The 18,869-nt window shown below is 52.1% G+C and overlaps 2 protein-coding genes across 4 annotated transcripts in view; one reads left to right on the top strand and one right to left on the bottom strand.

The window, feature by feature from the left end:
* The window catches only part of colec10 (collectin sub-family member 10 (C-type lectin)), a 59,271-nt gene extending 51,210 nt beyond the window's left edge, over window positions 1-8,061 (bottom strand). Inside the window, exons 1-3 of the mRNA XM_086156017.1 lie at window positions 8,026-8,061; window positions 5,317-5,379; window positions 4,987-5,036 (exon numbers count right to left, since the gene is read on the bottom strand). The gene's annotated coding sequence lies outside the window, so the exon portion shown is untranslated. The remainder of the gene's footprint in view (window positions 1-4,986; window positions 5,037-5,316; window positions 5,380-8,025) is intronic.
* On the top strand, window positions 1,751-16,574 carry LOC147229172 (tumor necrosis factor receptor superfamily member 11B-like). 3 transcript variants are annotated; one of them, XM_086156010.1, is made up of 6 exons: window positions 1,751-1,859; window positions 8,060-8,287; window positions 8,580-8,724; window positions 12,676-12,891; window positions 14,883-15,107; window positions 15,188-16,574. In XM_086156010.1, exons 1-6 carry the CDS (start codon window positions 1,812-1,814, stop codon window positions 15,580-15,582), a joined length of 1,257 nt encoding a protein of 418 aa, XP_086012136.1. In that variant the 5' UTR covers window positions 1,751-1,811; the 3' UTR covers window positions 15,583-16,574. The 3 variants fall into 3 exon arrangements, with proteins under 3 accessions (XP_086012136.1, XP_086012138.1, XP_086012137.1); XM_086156012.1 differs by having other exon boundaries at window positions 1,806-1,859; window positions 8,096-8,287; XM_086156011.1 differs by having other exon boundaries at window positions 1,824-1,856.
* Window positions 16,575-18,869: the final 2,295 nt, after the last annotated feature.

Below are 18,869 nucleotides of genomic sequence, written 5' to 3'. Positions count from 1 at the left end.
TGGGATTACGCAGAGGCCTCGCGCCGCTCTCCGCCTGCAGACGTTGACATTTGGTCGTGCCGTCGGCCTCGGCCGTGGAGAACTCGGGAGATTTGACGTCAGACGAGAAAGGCTCTCGCGGTTCAGCGAGTCCCTTACTCACCGGGCGGTTTTATCTAAACGTGGGTGTCCTATTTTTGAAAAAAAATATATCCATATCTATATTATTTCTCCTTAAATCTCCATGAGGTTATAAGGTTATGATTTCAAACTTCCCTACTTCGCTCAGTTTAAAAAGTACCGTCCGGAGTTTTGCGTATTTCCCTACGACTGCGCCTTCTGGGACGTGTTTTCGGTCCAAGTGATGATTTAGACTTGAAGAAATAAATATCTGATCCATTGTGTTCCAAGATTTACTGCCACGGCGAAGACGGCGAGGGATGGGAGGAAACCTTGATATAATTTCCCTTGGACTCTGTCGAAAGATCCAGAGACAAACTCCAGAGCCCCGGAACGCTCCGGAAAAGAGGCGGGAACCTCGCCAACCGCACCGAGGGCGGAGGTGATCGGCGAGCCGTCCAGAACGCCGGGAGGCCAGTTCAACGTCGATGGGATCCGGCGGATCCGTCGGCGGGGCGGCGGAGGGCGTCCCGAGAAACCGGAAGGACGGCGGTTCCATTCCGGACCCGGGCGTCCGCGTGGCGAGTGTCCTCCGGCAGGACGCCGCCGCACCGTCGCTCCCGGTCGTACGGTTGGAAATGAAAACCAGCAAGAGACGGGACAAAGATCCGAAGTTCTACTCTGACCTCCGCGCCGTCTTCTTTACCCGGCGCACATCTCGGCTCGCGTCGTATCCGACGTGAGGGGAGCGGCTCCGCCGCGACGAGACGGGCGGCGCCGAGCGAAACGGGAAGCGAGACCGAACTCCACCGAACGAACAAGTGCTCGACGTGACCGTGCGATCGAGTCTTCTCTGAGAGTCGCCGCCTCGCTGAAAACATTCATGCCTTCTCTTCACTTTGGCCACGATGACAAAGGCGACCCGCTCGACGGGGAGATTCCCGGGTAACCGGACGATGGCAAGACGACGCGGCGGTGCGACGTGCGGCCAGTAGGTGGCGATATAAACGCGGAGATGTTCCCTGGAGCTGCATCAGCTACAAGGGAGCTGCGGCTAAGATTGTTCATGACAAAATACCGACGTTGACCGGCGGATGACCAGCCATTTGCAGAAGAACCGCCAGTTTACCTTCAGACATCTGCAGATATGAAGAGAGAACGCGTTGAAGCGCCTGATTTTGGGGGAACTAAAAGGATTTCACACCAGAGCGTACCGGAGGACCCTCGCTCGCTGAAAACCGCCCCGAAAAGGCTCTCCGGCTGGGGTCTTAGCACAGATGAGCCGGCGGCGGAGGAGTTTTATCCAAGACCGGGAGGAGTCCCTCTTCCAGCCCGGTTAACTCTGTCCGCTCTCACCGTCCCTAAACCCCAAAGATAAGGGTGAGGAGTTTGTGGACCGGGACGGTAAATCATCGATAAATGGCAGAATCTTCTTTCCACCTTGTTTAATTCCACGCCTGACATATTGTGAACATTCTTAAAATGTACTTTCCAGCTCTGGTGAGCAAAGCAGTCGAGCAAATGAGACTTATCGTGCCTTATCCGCCTCCTCCGCCGGTTATTTTTAGGGGTGGAGGGTGGGATGCTCGGAGGGTGTGGAGGGGGGGCCGGGCGCACGGAGGAGAAGCCCGCGGTGGGTGGGCCTCCGCGGCCGTATAAGAAGGGACCGGCGCGGCCGATGGAGATCCCGAGGCGCCGCGCAGGGGTCGGAGATGAGCGCTCGGATCGAGAAGTCCAACCCGGCAATGAAACTTATCGTGGTGAGTCTCGTTTTCTGTCTGTTTTCCCGGTCCGGAGCCTCCGTCCGTCCGTCCGTCCGTCCGTCCCCGCCCACCTCCGCTTCTCCTCTGTGAAAAGCCGGTGCTTCTTTTCAGAAAAAACAAAATGTTAAAAAAGGAGATGTTCTCCCGTGGAGGCTTCGAAAGCGCGCAAAAAGAGGAGGTTCTGCAGGTTCTGGGGGTCTGGAGGTCTGGAGGTTCTGGAGGTCTGGAGGTCTGGAGGTCTGCCTCCGTTTCATTACAACCATCGTCCCCTAGAGGTACATGATGAGATGATTAGGTGTGTGTGTGTGTGTGTGTGTGTACGCAGATTTGTAGTCACCCGGTTCTCTGGCATGCTTTCTCCCCCTGGCTTGTTGGATGTGAGTCACCTCCTCGGATTTTAATATCTTTAACTGTATAAAAATGAGGGTTATAATAAAAAAGCCCCCCAGCTTTGCATGCAGCCGCCCGTTCAGGAGACTTTGCATATGTTCATGTTCAGATGTTTATCTGCACGCCGTTGCTACAAAACACTGGATGCAGCATTCATCACCGAGGTGTGTGTGGTGTGTGTGTGTGTGTGTGTGGGGGGGGGGGGGGTGTCACACAGTGCTGGTGAGTCTCCGTGTGTGTGTGTTTGCAGCGTTGGTATACAAGGAATACAATGAGCTTTTCTTCCCTCTCGCCTGTGACGGTCTCAAATCCAACCTTCAGACCGACCGGGCGCCGGTGCAGCCGCCCCGTGTGTTTCCCCCGCCGGCGTCCTGACCGGCCGCCGGTCCGACGCTCTTCCCCGTCCCTCCACCCGCTTCCGTTCCCCCGCCGGCCCGTCGGCCGATACGTCGTCTCTCCGGTGGCGTCCGGAAACCGACATTTTGGCTCTAGGCGGCGAACACACCTGCGTGTTCCTCACGCACGCTCCCGTCAGCAAACGCTCTGCAACTCGGGCGCCGGCCCGGATGTTACATCGGCGGGTCGGCGCCCGACCCCGACGTCTCCCTTCCTTTTTGAACGTCGGCGGCCGTGAATGTTTCTCATCGGCCTCTTCCGTCCGCGAGCCGGCCGATCCGGCGCCGGCGCTCCTCCCTCCCCTTCCCCTCGATCGTCCCCGTGCAGGAACACGGCGTATCTCCGCCCGTTATCACCCCGTTATCTGCGCCCTCTTTATCTTCACGCCCCCTCGCCTCCTTGGTGGCGGTTGGCGGCGGCTACGGGAACTTCCCTAAAGCTACAGATACAGCGCCGCGGTCTCACGCGTGGCGGCGGCGAGAGGCAAATAAGAAGGAGATTACTCGGACGAACGGATTGCGCGCGAGTCTCCTCCTCCGGGCAAACAGCGGCGAGGAAGCGTGTGTGTGTGTGACAGAGACGTTCGGTGTGTGTGTGTGTGCGCAGAGTTCAAAGGTCGACACCTTTTAAAACAAACAAGTGCAAACGCTTGTTGGGAAAAGGCGCCCGGCGCGAGGCGTCAGGGCTCGCCGGGACAAACTTCCCCTTTTCCATCAACAGTAGGACTGATAGTGGCGCTGAGCTGGGAGTGGGCGCGTGCACAAACAAGTTGCGATGGCGATAGAGATGGGGTATGCAAACCAGGTGCAGCGGTTTGTGTCCAGGTCTCACACACACACACACACACACACACACAGGCGCACACACACACGCGGGCGTTCATCGCATGCAACGGCATCAGATATATTAAAACAGATGCAAATCCCTGCGGTGAAAGTTTATCTTACTGTATATAACATCTATTTATACACCGCAGCTTCTCTTTTCACCGCCCGCATCGCAGCCGCGGGCGTGAAATAGGTTTTTTTTTTTAATCAAATAATTCAGGTGTTTGACCTGCAGCCTCACACACTGAGGCAGGAGCGCCGGATACACGAGTGTTCGCACAGGATATTAAAATCCACAATTTGGAGAAGACGTGGACGGGTTACATCCTGGATGAGGCAGTGAATGACAGATTGAGTGTGTGTGTGTGCATGTGTGTGTCGGGCCAAAAAATTGCTTTGTTGCTGTTCTGGGAAGGGCGGGTGCGACCGGCCGCGCCGGCTGTCGGCTAGTATGAGCAGATGTGAAGTATTTTACGGACTTCAATAACATCCGGCAGGGAAGGACGCGGCTCAGGAGAGACACCATTCCAAAACGCACAAATCCAACTCTGGAACATGACGATCGAACGCGATACGGAAATGTACCGCGAGCGCACTCGGACGGAGACAACAGGCGACAAAAGCGGCAGCGGTTCAAATGTCAAGTGACAAAAATGTTTGAATTGACAATAAGAGCAACGCGCAGCTCTTGTTTGCTTTCTCGGGTGAATCCAGTTTCTCCCACTTGAAATGAGCGTCTTTAAGAGCAGCTTCGCAGGGGAACTCCTGCAGAGTCACATCGCAGTCCAATCCCTCACTGTTTTATATTTTCTCTCTGACAGTTCCCTCTATCAGCCATCATATTGGCAACCGGCAATTTGTTTTTGGTCTCTGAAACGGGTTTTAGCCAAGCATGGGTTTGTCAGACCCAGACTGGGATTGGGGCGCACACCCCCCCCCCCCCGTCCTGAGCCTCACAATCGCACAGAAAGTAGAGCTCCATCGGAGAAATGCTGGACGAGCTCGTAGTCGGGCCACGTCCGAGGGAAAGGGTGGCGGCAAAACGTGCCATTTTAATTCGATTTCCCTTTTTCGGCGTTGCGGCGGTTGTGCAACAGATGACATCTTTCTCAAGTATTCGGTTGCGTCTCATAAAAGCCGCCCGAGTTGCGTTCCAGGTGCAATTTACAACATTTCTCGTGAAAACGCCTTCAGGTGACGGGCCAACGCTCCACACGTGTTCATCCTTCCTCGCGCCGCCGCCGCTCTTTTTGTTTCCAACGCACGTGTAATTAGTTTTATAAAGGGCCGATTCCGTCAGCGTTCTGCCCGACTAGCAGCAGCCACGCGCTTCATCTCTACAAAGCTTCACAGCTTCACAACGCGCTTCCCTGGTGACGTAACGCCTTGGACGGCCTCTTCCACGCCGTCGGGTTAAACGCTCTTGTCGAACCCGCCGCCCCTTCGCCTTCGTCGAGGCGGCGGATGAAAGCCTCCCGTCGCGTCCGCCGTTCTTTATCATTTCCTCTTACCGTATCTGGCTGGCGCTGCAGTCCGGCCCCCGGCCTCCAGCGCCGCCGCCCTGAAAGGAGGAAAGAAGCTCTTGTTTGTTTCATTCGGTGGGATCACATCTGTTAACTGACACATGTTCTCTGTTCTGGAATTTGGGAAGATCCTCTTTTACAACCACAGCCTTCCTCGCTCGCTGTCTCTCTTTCTCAAACAGCACAACGGGCGTGGAGGTTAAAAAAAAAAAAAAGGATAATGAAGAGGCTTCTTTAATTTTCACCCCGTTTTCGCTGCCTTTTTTCTACGCTAGCACAGGCGAGGATCGAAACCGTAGAACTTCCACGTATGCGTACCTCTGTCTGTCCGTCCGTCCGTCCGTCCGTCCGTCCTCCCGCGGCGTCTTCAGATGGCAGCTCCTAAAACAACAAGGGGGTGAAAAGTTCAGCACCGGCCCCCGGTCGATGGGAGCTTGCACTTTTTCACGCAAAGCTTAGAGCTGGTGTCATACATCACGAGCGTGAGATGTTTTGGGGGAAACCTGGGGCAGGATGAGAAATGTGTGTGTGTGTGTGTGTGTGTGAGAGAGAGAGAGAGAGAAACCCCCTTGATTTTAAAAATAAGCTCTCACTTTAAACACATCTTTTAAAGCAGCTGAGCGGGATGTGTGTGTATATAGAGCGGTCAGGCTCAGCGTGCAGCAAATAATGGAGAGTGAATAATTGTCTCGCCGTGTCCAGATGACCACGGACGAGGCGTTTGAGACAAATGACGCCGCTGCTTTGGATAGGCTGCAAAAGTAAAGCCGCCATTTGCGGAGAGGACTTTTTAAACCACAGGTCAAAATTCAAAAATAAAATAAAATAAAAAGAGAGAGAAACGTGGTGAGTTGTCTTTTGGAGTGCGGGGTGTTTCTGGCGCCCCCTAGTGGCTGAAAAGGAGAGGCGGTGAAAGGCCGGGACCTGCAGGCCTTTCACCGGTTCTGTCTCTCCAGTTGAATCATCGCAGAAAGGAGGTCAAAACGAAACCACGTCGTCTTTTCACAACCGTCGATCTGATCTAAAAGAGAACAGATCGTCATTTATTTTAACCTCCGCGGGTCTCCTCGCTCTTTCCTCGTCGCCTTGAGCGGAGGAGGAGGAGCCGGACCCGAAAAAGAACAACGAAAAAAAAAACGACTAAACCTCATAAAGGACGGGAGAAAAAAAAAAAAGAAAAAACAACCCGAAAGGACCCTGACCACTTCCACATGTGCTCGGGCTCATCAGCTCCGGATCGTCTTATCCTGCCAGTGAACTCGGCCGCGGCTCGAAGCGACCGGCGAAGCCGATACGACAAGTGTAACCGTAGCCGGGTTTTTGACTCGAAAACAAAAATGTAAAAAAAAACCCAGGTGACCCGCTGCCAATGCTCCGGCATTCTCCGCCCGCCCCATGTTTCTAAATTGATTGGATGCGGTCTCGCAGCTTAATAGTGTGTATATACACTTCTTAATTTGAAGAGGAGGTCTATGATTATGGGTTTGATTCCCGCCGGGGCCACCCATGTTACAAACAAACACATGGGAGTCGCCGTATTGCTCAGAAAAGGCGCCCTGGACCGGAGCCCTGCACCAACATGTTGCGCTCGGAGGTCGATAAGTTTTGCCGGGGGCGGAAAAAAAACACATCTGATCTGTTTGATGTTAAGCTTTCTAAAATGGCGTGTTTAAAAAAAAAAAAAAAAAAAAAAAAAATCATCCTTTTTATTTTTTTTTAATCTCTTGCAACGGCGCCGGTTGCCAAGAGAAACCGACGTAAAGCTGATGTTCCACCTTGAAGCCTCCACACCTGGTCCTCCTATGCTGGAGCTCAACACAAATCACTTGAATGAAGCACAAACAGGAAGCACCGCACACACACACACACACACACACAAGGCATCTGTGGCTAATTTGTAGGACATCAGTTACTTATGAAGAATGTAAAAGCGGGCCGCTCACATGCAGTGCCCACTGGTGTGTTTGCACTTCCCTTCCTCCTCCTCCTCCCTCCTTCCCCGGACGCTGATGAACGGGTGCCGTGTCGGGCGGCGTTTTGTAATCTTGCGGCGAACGGGGAAAGCCCACTGACCTCCGACCGTTCCCCTCGCGAGCGGCAGCCAGGAGAGGCGACCGCAGAGGGAGACGGCGAGCGGACCAACGGCGAGTAGCGCGCCGCACACGGAGCGCACACGCGGCGTACGCCGATTCACCCGGAGCTTCGGAGGGACAAAAAGTGTCAATCAAATCTGTCGGAGCGAGAAGTTTGCGTCGCGGCCAGCGGGAAAGTCCGCCGCCGTAGCAAAGGGAGTTCAGAGAGACATCTGGTCGGCACGTGGCCTCCAAAACCAGCGCGTCTGACGGAGCCTCCGACCCAAACCTCGCGTTTTATTCCACATCCTACCAGAACTATTCCTCCGGCTCGCTCCAAAATCGCACGACCGACGCCGGCGCGTGCCTTTTCCCGACTTCTTATTTTGAGCCGACAATGCAGGTGCGGCGGAATAGGTGCCCAGATGACGGATACCAGCGAAAAAGGTGCGCTAGCCCGGGGAAACAATGGCGAAGCGCCACAGATCTGGTGTCGACCTCCACCCGAGACCTCGGGAAAAACATCTGAGTTCACTTTGGCATCCAGAGTTTGGGAAAATAGCGAACATCTGAAAGGAGAGCTTTTATGTGATCGCTTCATCAAGACTAATAGCATGATTAAATAATGCTCACTTTAGGAATTAGCAGCAGGATTCGAGCGGTTCCCAAAAAAAAAAAAGGGGGGAGGCGGACACTCTGGCTTCCGTCTAAGAGCTGGAGCACGCCGCGACGCTACCATGAGTTTTCTCCTCCGAGCCGAGAGGAAGTCACTTTAGGGCGGCGCGTCCACCAGGAGTTACAACTTTATAGGTTTGACCTTTCTGTCAACCCTCGCTTACTGGAAGGCTGGGGCTGGCGAGGGCTCCGAAAGCTAAAAATATTCCATGCCTTCGCCAAAGACGAGACGTGCCGGAGATGGGTTTCATTATAGATTCTGTCACTGTTGTTGACTCACCGCCGAAAACTACTTTCTCCCTCTGGTTTCGCAGCTCTTCACAGCTTCTCTCTCCTGGGCCTTCCAGCAGCAAGCTGTGCCGCCGAAGTACCAGTACCGCGACCCCGCCACGTCCGAACTCCTGCTGTGCGACCAGTGTCCCCCCGGCACCGCCGTGAAACGTCACTGCGCCGCCGACGCGCCCACGGAGTGCCGGGCGTGTCCCGAGAGGCACTTCGCCGAGAGCTGGCACTGGGGGGACTCGTGCCAGTACTGCACCTCGGTACGTCCAACTCCAGACGCCCGCCGACGAATAACACCAACGCGTCCGCCGGGGTCGGACACACGCGCAAAAACGTTGCAGAATTTTACGCGGGACACGAATTGGAAGGGACGAGCGCGTTCTGATTTGACGGTTTTACCTTTGCACCTCGGCATAAAGCGTGGAGGCTTAAAATCCCAATAAATGATACTCCTGGCGCGAGGAGGGTACGGCTTCGCTCGTAATTGTGAACGGACGGCATGTAACGCCCCGCTGTGCGTGTGTGTGTGTGTGTGTGTGTGTGTGTGCTCAGGTGTGCAAGGAAAAACAACTGGTGAAGCAGGAGTGCAACAGCACCCATGACCAGCTGTGCGAGTGCGCCCCCGGCTTCCACCTGGTGGTGGAGTTCTGCATCGCACACAGCAGCTGCTCCCCCGGCTACGGAGTGGCAGCTCCAGGTAAGACTCGCGTCTGGAAAGTCAAAAAGTCCCTTCCGGTGATGCCGCCGCATTGGCTGCAGGACGGACAGAAAAATAACGGGTTAAAATGTCGTATAACGCGTGGAATAAACGCCGCGACGCGAGTCAAGTGAAGGCGAGCGGCGAGGAGCGGTGGAAACAAAGAAAACAAAAAGTCCGAGTTCATGCTTTGCGTTCTAAAGAAACGGCTTGCTTTAACTTCAAAAAAATACTTCTGTAAATATTTGGGTATCAACATTGCCCGGGCTTTCCCGGAGTCAGATTCTGGTTCATCGGCGGATGAAAGGGCAGTATATCGGTTTCCTCCTCATAAATATGGAAGTTGGTGCGGAGGAGGGTTTTGGTCCGGGACTATTGATGTATGAAATGAATAGCAGTCGTCCCGCAGCTGCATTCTTAGATCTTTCTAATAGATAAAACGACCGACGGCTCGCTCCGAGGACTTTATACGTTGGCGGCGGGCTCGTGCTCATTTAAGACCGCGGTGCGTTCAGGAAACTCCCGCAGGAGACGACGCATGTCGCTCCCTCCGCACAACCGTGACAGCGACGGCAGAAATCTGGCCGGATCTTCGTTAAACCACCTTGAAAAGCGCACGAGTCCTGGGCATCTCTGACCGGAGAGAAGGGTGTGTGCACGCACCGGACCGATGACCCCCGATCCAGATCTCTAGTTTTGTGCAATCGGAAAGCCGTTTCGGCGCTCGATAACGGATCCCAAACTTGGCTTCGGACGCGATCCTCGTGCCGCCGCAACCACACGGCCCACTCATGCGCAACACGCCATGAACTCCCATCTGAAAATCTGGAGCTACTTTACAGAGAAGGAGAGCGGCCCCGGATGGCTCTCCGAGCAAAACATAAAAAAACACATTTCTAAAAGTCCTTCCAAACAATTTGTGGCAAACAACCATGTGCAGTGCGGAGTATCTGCGGTGCGTTACGTGAAGCTCTGGCTGTTACTCACCCGCGGAGCTTCCCGTCCGTCCGATGGAGATTCTTCCCCGGCGTGAGTCCTTCAAGCCACATAGCGATAAGAACATGTCGGTAGGTAACGTCCCGTCGTTGCCATTCGGACTCCGTTCCAGTCGACGCAGAGTAACGAGGAACGAGCTTGCTTGGAGCCGGAGGACGAAGCGTCGTGCCTCGCCGACCTCGTCAGGCCTCGGCCTGCTGACCTGCAGCCTCGCAGCTGCGGACGCTCAGGTCGTCAACACCATCGCACTTGTGATTCAAGAGCTCTGAGGACGGCCGAGGATTTTGGAGAAATTTCCCTCGGCTGCCGCAGAGACGTCCTATATTGTATGTATCCTGATGGTTTGCGGAAAACCTAAAAGAAAAATCCTTCTGCAAACGCAGGTTTCCACTTATTTAATATCACCGGCAAAATACAAGAGATGGTCCACAATAGTAAGTTTAATCATTGAACTGTCCGTCGGTCAGTTAAAAGGGGATCTTTTGTTTGAACTACCGCTTGACATTTGTTGACACGTTCCTCTTCTAAATAACATCCTTTCTGCTACGACGGGAAACCAACAATGATTAAGTCCGATGAATAGTTGACCTTACGGAGGCGCTTCCTCCCGGCCTGCGGACTCCTACTTTTATTCACACAACTAACAAGATAGCTTCCAACACCTCGGGTCGCATTCAGACATTCACGCACCGACGGCGACCGAGCTGCCGCTCACGTGCTGACCGGCCCGTCGGTAGCCACTCGGTAGCCAGTCTGGGTTCGGTTGGGACGGCAGACGGGAGGCGGGGAATCGAACCGCCGACCCTCGGATGGGAGGCCTGATTGCTCTTCCTCGTGTCCGTCTAACGCTTCAGCGTTTTCCACCGGAGGGAAGTTAGCCCGTCATCCGTGTCTCCCCACCAGACAAAAACAAACTATAATACTTATTAAAATCCTCAAATGCGGCGTGTGGCTGGCGGTGTGTATTTATTGTGTCTCCTGGAGGAAAGTGAAGCATGAGGTCATGCTATTTGACCAAACTCTGCCCCCTGGCAGACACAAGGACGCATTTTCCGTGGGCTCTTTTTACTGAGGAGGCCATCATCCCCTCCGACAGAGACGGCGCTCACGGATGAGACAACACTTTCCATACGTTTCTCATCGCGTCCGTCCGCCGAAGCTCTGCAGATGTGAGGCGGCATTTTCGGGGGATTCCCCCGTTTCCTGGAGCCGTTATGCAACGCCTCGACCTGTGGTTTACACTTGGAGACACAGGGCTCCGGTCCTCCCCTCTTGGTGTCCAAGTTTGTCGCCGTCCCGCTTTATTTTCTCCAAACCGTGGATGGGAAGCGGTCTCTGGCCGTCTGGTCTTCCTCCGGACCTCCTGCCTGGCTGTCCGGACCTTCTGCTCGGATCTGCGCCGTCCCTCCTCAGTGTCCTTGTCCGGAAACCATCGCGCTCTGACTTCATCTCCAGAACATTCCTCGGACGGACCCGTTCCCGATCCTCTCGGCGGTCCTGGCTCCTTAAAAGAACTTCTGCATCTTCTGGTCCTCCATCTTCTGCGTCCGTCCTTTCGTCCGGCCGTTCCCACCCGCTCGGACAGGATTCTCCAGCTGTCGACCCTCTGCTTGTTCTTCTCCACCCCCTGTAGCGTCGCCGCTCCACCTTGTCATCCTGGGTCCTTCTCAATCGTTCCGTCCAGCCGAGGCCGACCTTCACCCCTCTCGTCTCCGGGTCGTTCCTCCACCTCCGCCCGTCTCGCCGTTCCTCCGCCCGCTCTCGCCGCAGACCTGGACCTCATCTGCAAACAGGGAACCGTGGAGGTTCCCATCTAACCCGGAGGGGGCTCAGAGCCGATGTTCTCCCGTTGGGCCTGGACCTCCTCGGTCCGACCTCCTGGCCTCCCGGCTCTATTCCACACCCGCTGACGCTCCCGGCTGTTGTGATCAACGAATGACACGCGTTGTCTGGAATTGGAAGTCTGCGAGAGCCACTGATCCAGCGATCTGGTCACCTGACATATAATTCTATTTATTCGACCACATGATCGGCCTCGATACTTTAATTTGAGGTCATTTCACCTGTAAAGTCCCCACTCTTTTTTGGCATTAAACTGGCATCTTTCATCCAGCACTCTGCACCTCCACACAGTTTCTACTTCCGGCTTTGTCGCATAAATGGGGGGAAATTCCGAGACCCGATCGAGAGGCCGTGACAAAGCACCCGAGTCGGACGCGAAAGCCGAACGATCCGTCGTCAGAAAGGAGGGAAAAATAACCGGCGTTGTCATCGATGACACCGGCGGAAACATCGGCGTGTGATAATTGCACATCCACGCGTGGTTTCATGTTTTAATACCAAAAAGTGTATTTTCAAGAAATGCCAGCGTCAGTTAGTCATAGCGGGCAGCATGATTGAACCGCGTCAGACATCCTGACGTGGATCACGCGCGCCGCTCGCCACCTTGTGACTTATTTGGTGGAGCGGAGTGAGCTCTGATATCATGGTGAGTTTTTGATGTTGGCAAAGACGATCGGCAGCGGGCGTGAAACACCGCTCGCCCGTGTGGGTTAACCGCCGCGGGTCTCGCTGAGCGCTCCTGGAAACGCTCGTCCGGGTTCCTCTGGTTTATGTCACATGAAGTCATAGTAATTGTAGTCATCTCATTTCCTGCGTAATTGCGGTACTTCCTATTTGAAAGCGCGCTCTGTAGGAAGCGGTGTGTGTTCTCTGTGAGAAACACAGATGTGAGTCAGTCTCAGAATCACTGTGACATGCGTCGCGCTGCCTCCATGTCACACAGCGTTGCATGAGTCATACTTAGAAACATGCGTGCTTGCCGCAGGGCTCCGATGCTGAAAAGTTGCTGACTCGCGATTCTGTGCAGAAACACGGCGTGCGGCTCTTTCCCGGCCGCTCAACTCACATGAATTTGCGCGCCTCAAATCCGTCGTCCCTGTTTCCCCCGTCCAGGTACGCCGCTCAGCGACACCGTGTGCCAACGCTGCCCCGCCGGCAGCTTCTCCGCCGGCGGATCCTCCGCCGAACCGTGTCGGCCGCACACCAACTGCACGGATCTGGGCCTGAAGACGCTGCGATGGGGCACGCACGCCTCGGACAGCCTCTGCGGCAACCAGGACAAGACCGTGACCATGGAGTGCTCTCAGCATCACACCTTGTGTCACACCGGTGAGTCTGGTGACACGCTAGCGCGGCGGCGGAGGCTAATCACTAATGGGAATCATATGGAAGACATTTCGGGCCCTTGAGGGACGGAGATCGGTTGCAGAGTATTTACACAGCTCACATATTGTGAGTTTTTTCAGGCAAACCTCAGATGTCAACAACTTCAGATCAGTCAAGACTGACTTGTTTCAGACGTGCGGTTATTTTCATTCCTGCAGAAGGGGATTTCCTCGGTCGCGTTCATTGTCCAGATTCCATTCTTCTCTAGATTCCTGCGTGTCTGAAAACCAAATTTGGGGAAGAAAAAAAAAATAGAAGGCGAGAGACGTGTTACAGGGGATGTCGATGGCACCGTTGTCATAAGGACCCATGATGGATCCATTATGTTTTCACTGTCATATCCTGAAATTCTAATTACAGAGGGAACTGAGTCAAGCCAAACGGACACATGAGACGGCGCGCTCGGTCTTTGTTACTCAGACTGGAACTATGACAGATGCTGACAATTAATTTTGCAGAAGAAGCCTCGAAATGACACCGAATCCCCATAGTTGGAGAAACCGCACACACACATGCAGACGCAAAGGCCGCGGCACGTTCGTGCGCTTCCGACCAACGCCGATCCCTTCTCCCTCCGGGAGGGCGATGCTTTCCGCAAACATTCATTCACAAATTGTCTTCCTGCAGACGCTCCACCGCAGATTGTCTACAGCAGACCCGGGACATTTCTTTTTATATATTTATTTCGTTAGTTAGTTATTGTTTTACAAACTCATAAAAAGAGCCAAAGCGATAGCGGCGGTGAATCTGCGCGTTTTTACTCGTAAACATCGGCGCGTCCGAGGCCGTCTCGTGCGACCCGCTATCCTCGTCGCGCTCGTTTGGCGGCGGCGCTTCTTTTCATCTGCGTGTGCGAATCGATCAGATTTGCATGGATTTTTTTTTTTTCTTTTTCTTTTTTTGTGCAATTGCAAGTTTGTTTTCACAGGTTCTTCCCACCGTGCGCAGCTTTGAACTTGCCCACTGACAAGAAGCCAGATCGCACGATAACGCCGCTCTTCAGCAAAAATACTCTTGCCCTATAAGTAATGCCTTGTTTGCTCTCCTGGAAAGCTTGACTTGCGAAAACATAAGGCATGCGGCGATGAAATACCTGTGGGTGTATTTGCGGTGCCGTGCAACTCGGCAGAAATGTGCAGCGTGTCTCAGCGCCGATCAGATTTACTACGGCGTGCCACGGACCGCGGCTCGATACGAGGAAGCGTGGAATGCCAGAGAAGTGAGTTGGACGGTCTGCGGCGTGCGACGTAGGGCTTCAAGATGGAGATGGGAGCGCGTCGGCGATCGGCTCCGAGCCCCCGGACCCTTCTTGTTTTCCACGGTGATTGACAGGCACACAGATGAGCTCAGGCAGGAATCTCCCACGGTGATGTTTGCAGATGACACCGCCATCTGTAGGGAGAGGGGAGCAGGTGGAGGAACATCCAGAGGCGTAGGTGGAGAGGAGGGGAACCTAGACACGGGGGAACGGGAGAAGTTCCCAAAGTGGAACGCTGAGGCCGCAGGGAACGGAGATAAAGACGGTGGAGGATTTTGAGGACGGAGGGTGGAGAGGGTGGAGAACAGCTGGGGAGACGAGTGCAAGCAGGTCGGAACGGGTGGAGGATGAGCGAGTACGGAAGGAGAGAAGGTGGAGAAGATGGAGGTGAAAGCAGGGCGGTGTCTGGTTAAGGGACGCCGAGGAGAAGACGGGAGGGAAAGCTGGAGGCGGCGGAGATGAAGACGGAGGACGGATAGGATCGGGAGCGAGTCCGTCCGAGGGACGGCACGCGTTCGATGCCCCGATAAAGATAAAGTCACGCTGAGATGGTTTGGAATCTGGTTAGAAGGATGCCGAGGTTGAGGTTGGAGGAGAAGGTTAGACAAACCCTCAAAGTTCAAGCCTACAGATTTGTCGGTCACGCATGTCGGTCTTTTCCGGCTCCTTCCTTCAGATGTGACCTTGTGTGAGGAGGCGATCTTCCAGTCGCTGGCCTCGCTGCGTCTTTCCTCCGTGCCTCTGGAGAGGCTGCTGGAGAGCCTGCCGGGCAGGAGGGTGGACCGGAAGAGCCTGGAGAGGCTGAAGAAGACCTGCTCCCCGCAGCAGCAGGTCCTGCAGCTGCTGCGGCTGTGGAGGGAGCAGAACAAAGACCAGGACAAGCTCTTCGGCATCATACAAGGTACGAACACGACACGGGCCGCCACATCGGCGCGATATTCGCAGTTTCTCTGAGATATTTTCATCGGCTATCCCGCTCAGGCGTGAACCACTGCGAGAGGAAGGTGTCCCGCTGCAGCGGGCTCAAGAACCTGACCTCCGACGATCTCCTGAAGGTCACCGACAGTTTGCCGGGGGTCAAGGTTCGCCAAGAGGACGTCCGGGCCGTGGTGGCCGCTTGCCTGCCCAGGCAGTACATCCTGGAGCTTCTGCTCCTGTGGAAAACGGCAAACCACGACCTGGATCTGGCCAAAGGCCTCGCTCACAGTCTGAGGGTCCTGCGGAGCAAAGGGGCGCCGCGCTACCTTCTGAAAGGCCTGAAGAAGATCAGCCGCATCATAGGACTGACCTCCACGCGCAAGACCTACGAGAAGATGTTTGTCAGCATGCTCCAGGATGAATTGTGTTTTAAAACTCACAAGCCCTTGAATGAGTAAACCTTCCCTGACACGACAAACGTGTTGATCCAAAGTGACTTAGAACTACGTGACAACCCCACGAGCTTCACAAACAGGAACACTCGTCGACGAAATCATGAGTAGACGATGACTCATTGCCAAATTACAAAAACAAGAACGCGTTGTCAGCAGGGGCGAAGCGGCCGTCAAAAAAAAAACCCGAGAGACTTCGCTCACCTGATAACTCTGTGATCCAGCTAAGATGTCGGAGTAAAAGTGTAGAAAACAAAAGCTGGCGCTACACGAGCGACGTCCAAAGGGGAACATCCTTAGCGTTTATCCCTGACCCCGGCTCTTCTGGGATTAAATCCCACATTTATGAAATAAACACTTCCAGGCAAACCTTAACAAAACATTTCCCTTTGACCGTAGTCTGTGAAAAAAAAAAAAACAAGATTAAAGAAAACTATTTAATATGTAAATAGCACTATATTTTATGGAAGACGGGCTAGCAGATGTTGTTATTATTTTTTTGCTTTCTCACTCTTTGAGAGGAAGGATTTGGTTTCATAATGAAATACATGTATTTTCTACTATTCCTTTTGTTTGTTGGATTGTTCTGGACTGCTGGTAAGTAAAGCTCATTCGATTTTGATTTGATTATTTTTTTAATTCTCAGCTTTATGAATGTACAAAGGAGTGCAATTGTTTTCTATTTAAAAAATACATATATATATATATATATATATAATTTTTACTTTCTGGATATGTAAAGGCTTGTTTTATTACTTTATCGGAAATACTGGATTCCAAATGCTGCAAGTTTATGAAGTGATGTTTGTTTTATATTTTGTTTTATCACTTTTATATTATTAAATGTATGATCTTTATTGTGTGTGTGTGTGTGTGTGTATATATATATAAATGTATGTATGTACGCACGACTGGTCCTCTTAAAGCTTGTGTGACACTGATGTCAAATGGTTTGATTAAAATCAGTTTGTAAAAATTCTTCATAAAAGGAAAAAAATGACTGATTATGTTCTTCTCTACCGAGACCTCACACACTCACTCGCACACACACTCAAGCGTACGTGCGCTCACTCACACACATGCTTACACACACAAAAGAACAACCAGATTAGATCTAAATGAATCTCCTCCATTTGTCAAAATCCCCCTGCAGTTCTGAACTGGACCTCGTTCGAAGATTCATTGTTTATTGTCATTTGCACAGCGAGGAAACATGAAATTCTTCCTTTGCGGTTCTGCAGTGAATTGCAGACTGTATAACACACACACACACACACACACACACACACACACACACACACACACACACACACACACACACACACACACCATTAGTTACATACCAGAGATATAAGCTGCACAGAAGACAATCAGTCAAAAATGAATACATAACAGCGCAATACATGGGAGCAAGTGGATGTAAGGATATTACAGAACCGTGTGTGTGTGTGGGGGGGGGGGGGGGCTGTGTGTGTGTGTGTGTGTGAGAGAGAGAGAGAGAGAGAGAGAGAGAGAGAGAGAGTGTGTGTGTGTGTGTGTATTTGTCCATTTGCTTGACTGACACTCTTATTTTCAGGGGCAATGAACTTCCGGAAAGGCGCTTTTATTTTGAAAGCCACCGGAAGTTCTCGTAGATGACGTCGCGGTTGTTAGCTAAGGGTTTATTTGGTAGTTAGCCAGGTAACAAAGGTGTAGGTGGACTGTGACGTCACGTGGATTTTCGCTGTCCTTCACGGCAATGAAAAGAAAACAAACAAGAAACCAGGCGGCAAAAAAAAGAAAAGAGAAACAAGCGTGGGGAGACCGTGACCGGTCGTGGGAACCGCTGCTTGTCAGAGGCTTCCACTGATATCCACGCGAGACGTTCAGGGCCAGTGAGGAAACACCGGCTCCGGTTAGCAACAGAGCACGGTTCTATAACAGAATATTAAATCATATGTCCGCCAAAGTCATTTATCTCATCCACTCCTTTCGTCATTAAATGTTTATTCAAATCTAGATCCGCTTCTGTTATTCATTTGGTGTTCCAGCGCCAAATGTACCTTGTTTGTGGACGCAAACGCCCGCGCTTTAGACGGTCAGTGCACAACTGTTTTCGACTACATATTCAGCTAATATAAAATATTCAGACAAAATTGATTTCAGAGACTCGGCCACTTATATGCCTGTCTAATTATGACAAGTGTGAGTTATAATGTTTGAAATCATAATCATACCGTGGCATCTCATTTGGAGAAGTTTCGAACTCCACGATGCTAGCATGGTCACGGTACGTGATAGGCTAATGTTGTTAGCCATGCTAACACACGTTAGCATGTCGTTATCAGAGCCGGAAACACTAATTTTGACATCTAATGACTCAAGTTGCTGCACACGGAAGGAAATAAAACGAATAAAGCAAGACGGTCGATAACTAAATAGATAAACAAGCAACCAGAGCAAAATGATGCACAGCCAGACTGAAGGTGAGATGAGATGCTGTGATGCTTTTACCAGACCGGTTTAAACAGGCATGTTTATTAAAGTTTTATTTGTTTTTTCATTGTCTGTTCCGCTTGTTGTGCACGCAGGGACGGTCCTGCACATCTGCCCTCCAGAGTGATGGACGCTAAGGTGCCCTCAGTCCACAGGGTGGCTGCTGTGGAGAAGACAGCGCTGGTCCAGGAGCTGCGGACATGGAGGGTTTGAATACAAGCCTGTGACATTTCAACGTGTAAGTTGATGAGGTTGGCGTCTTCTGTAAACAGGCCACAAAAGTTTAAACATCATCATCAGCTACGGTGTCAAAAAACTGAGATTTTCAACAGGATGTTTCAACCCGGAAGACTTTGACGTCATACTGATTATAATCATCTTGAAAATTCTGTGTGAAATTGATCAGATTTCAATTTTTTGGTTGTGTTTTTTTGTAAGTGCATCATTTATCACATAAATGAAGCATTTAACGATATGTTTTTTCTTAAAGATGGAAATGTGCTGTGTCACAAAATGTGAGGGAAAATAAGCGATTAATGCTGAAATAGAAAAATACACACATGATGAGCAGCTTTCACCATCAGCGTTTTCCGCTGATGCAGAAGTAAAAAAGTAATTGATCATTTTATCAAGTGGTCTTGATTCCAATAAATTCATTTTTTTTGTGAAAGACATTCATTTCCTAATCTTTACCGCAAGTTGTACGTTTAGCCTACATATATAGTTACCATGACATATATTATTGGTATTTCAATATGAGGTTTGTCGCCCACGCGTCCCAGGTCTCACTATATAGGAAGTGAAGCTGCGCCTCCAGA

This window comes from Fistularia commersonii, chromosome 11, assembly GCF_037954325.1.
Source record: "Fistularia commersonii isolate RoL2024-O1a breed Wild chromosome 11, RoL_Fcom_v1.0, whole genome shotgun sequence".
NCBI classification, from domain to species: Eukaryota; Metazoa; Chordata; class Actinopteri; order Syngnathiformes; family Fistulariidae; genus Fistularia; species Fistularia commersonii.
This window is presented reverse-complemented; position numbering and strand designations above follow the sequence as displayed.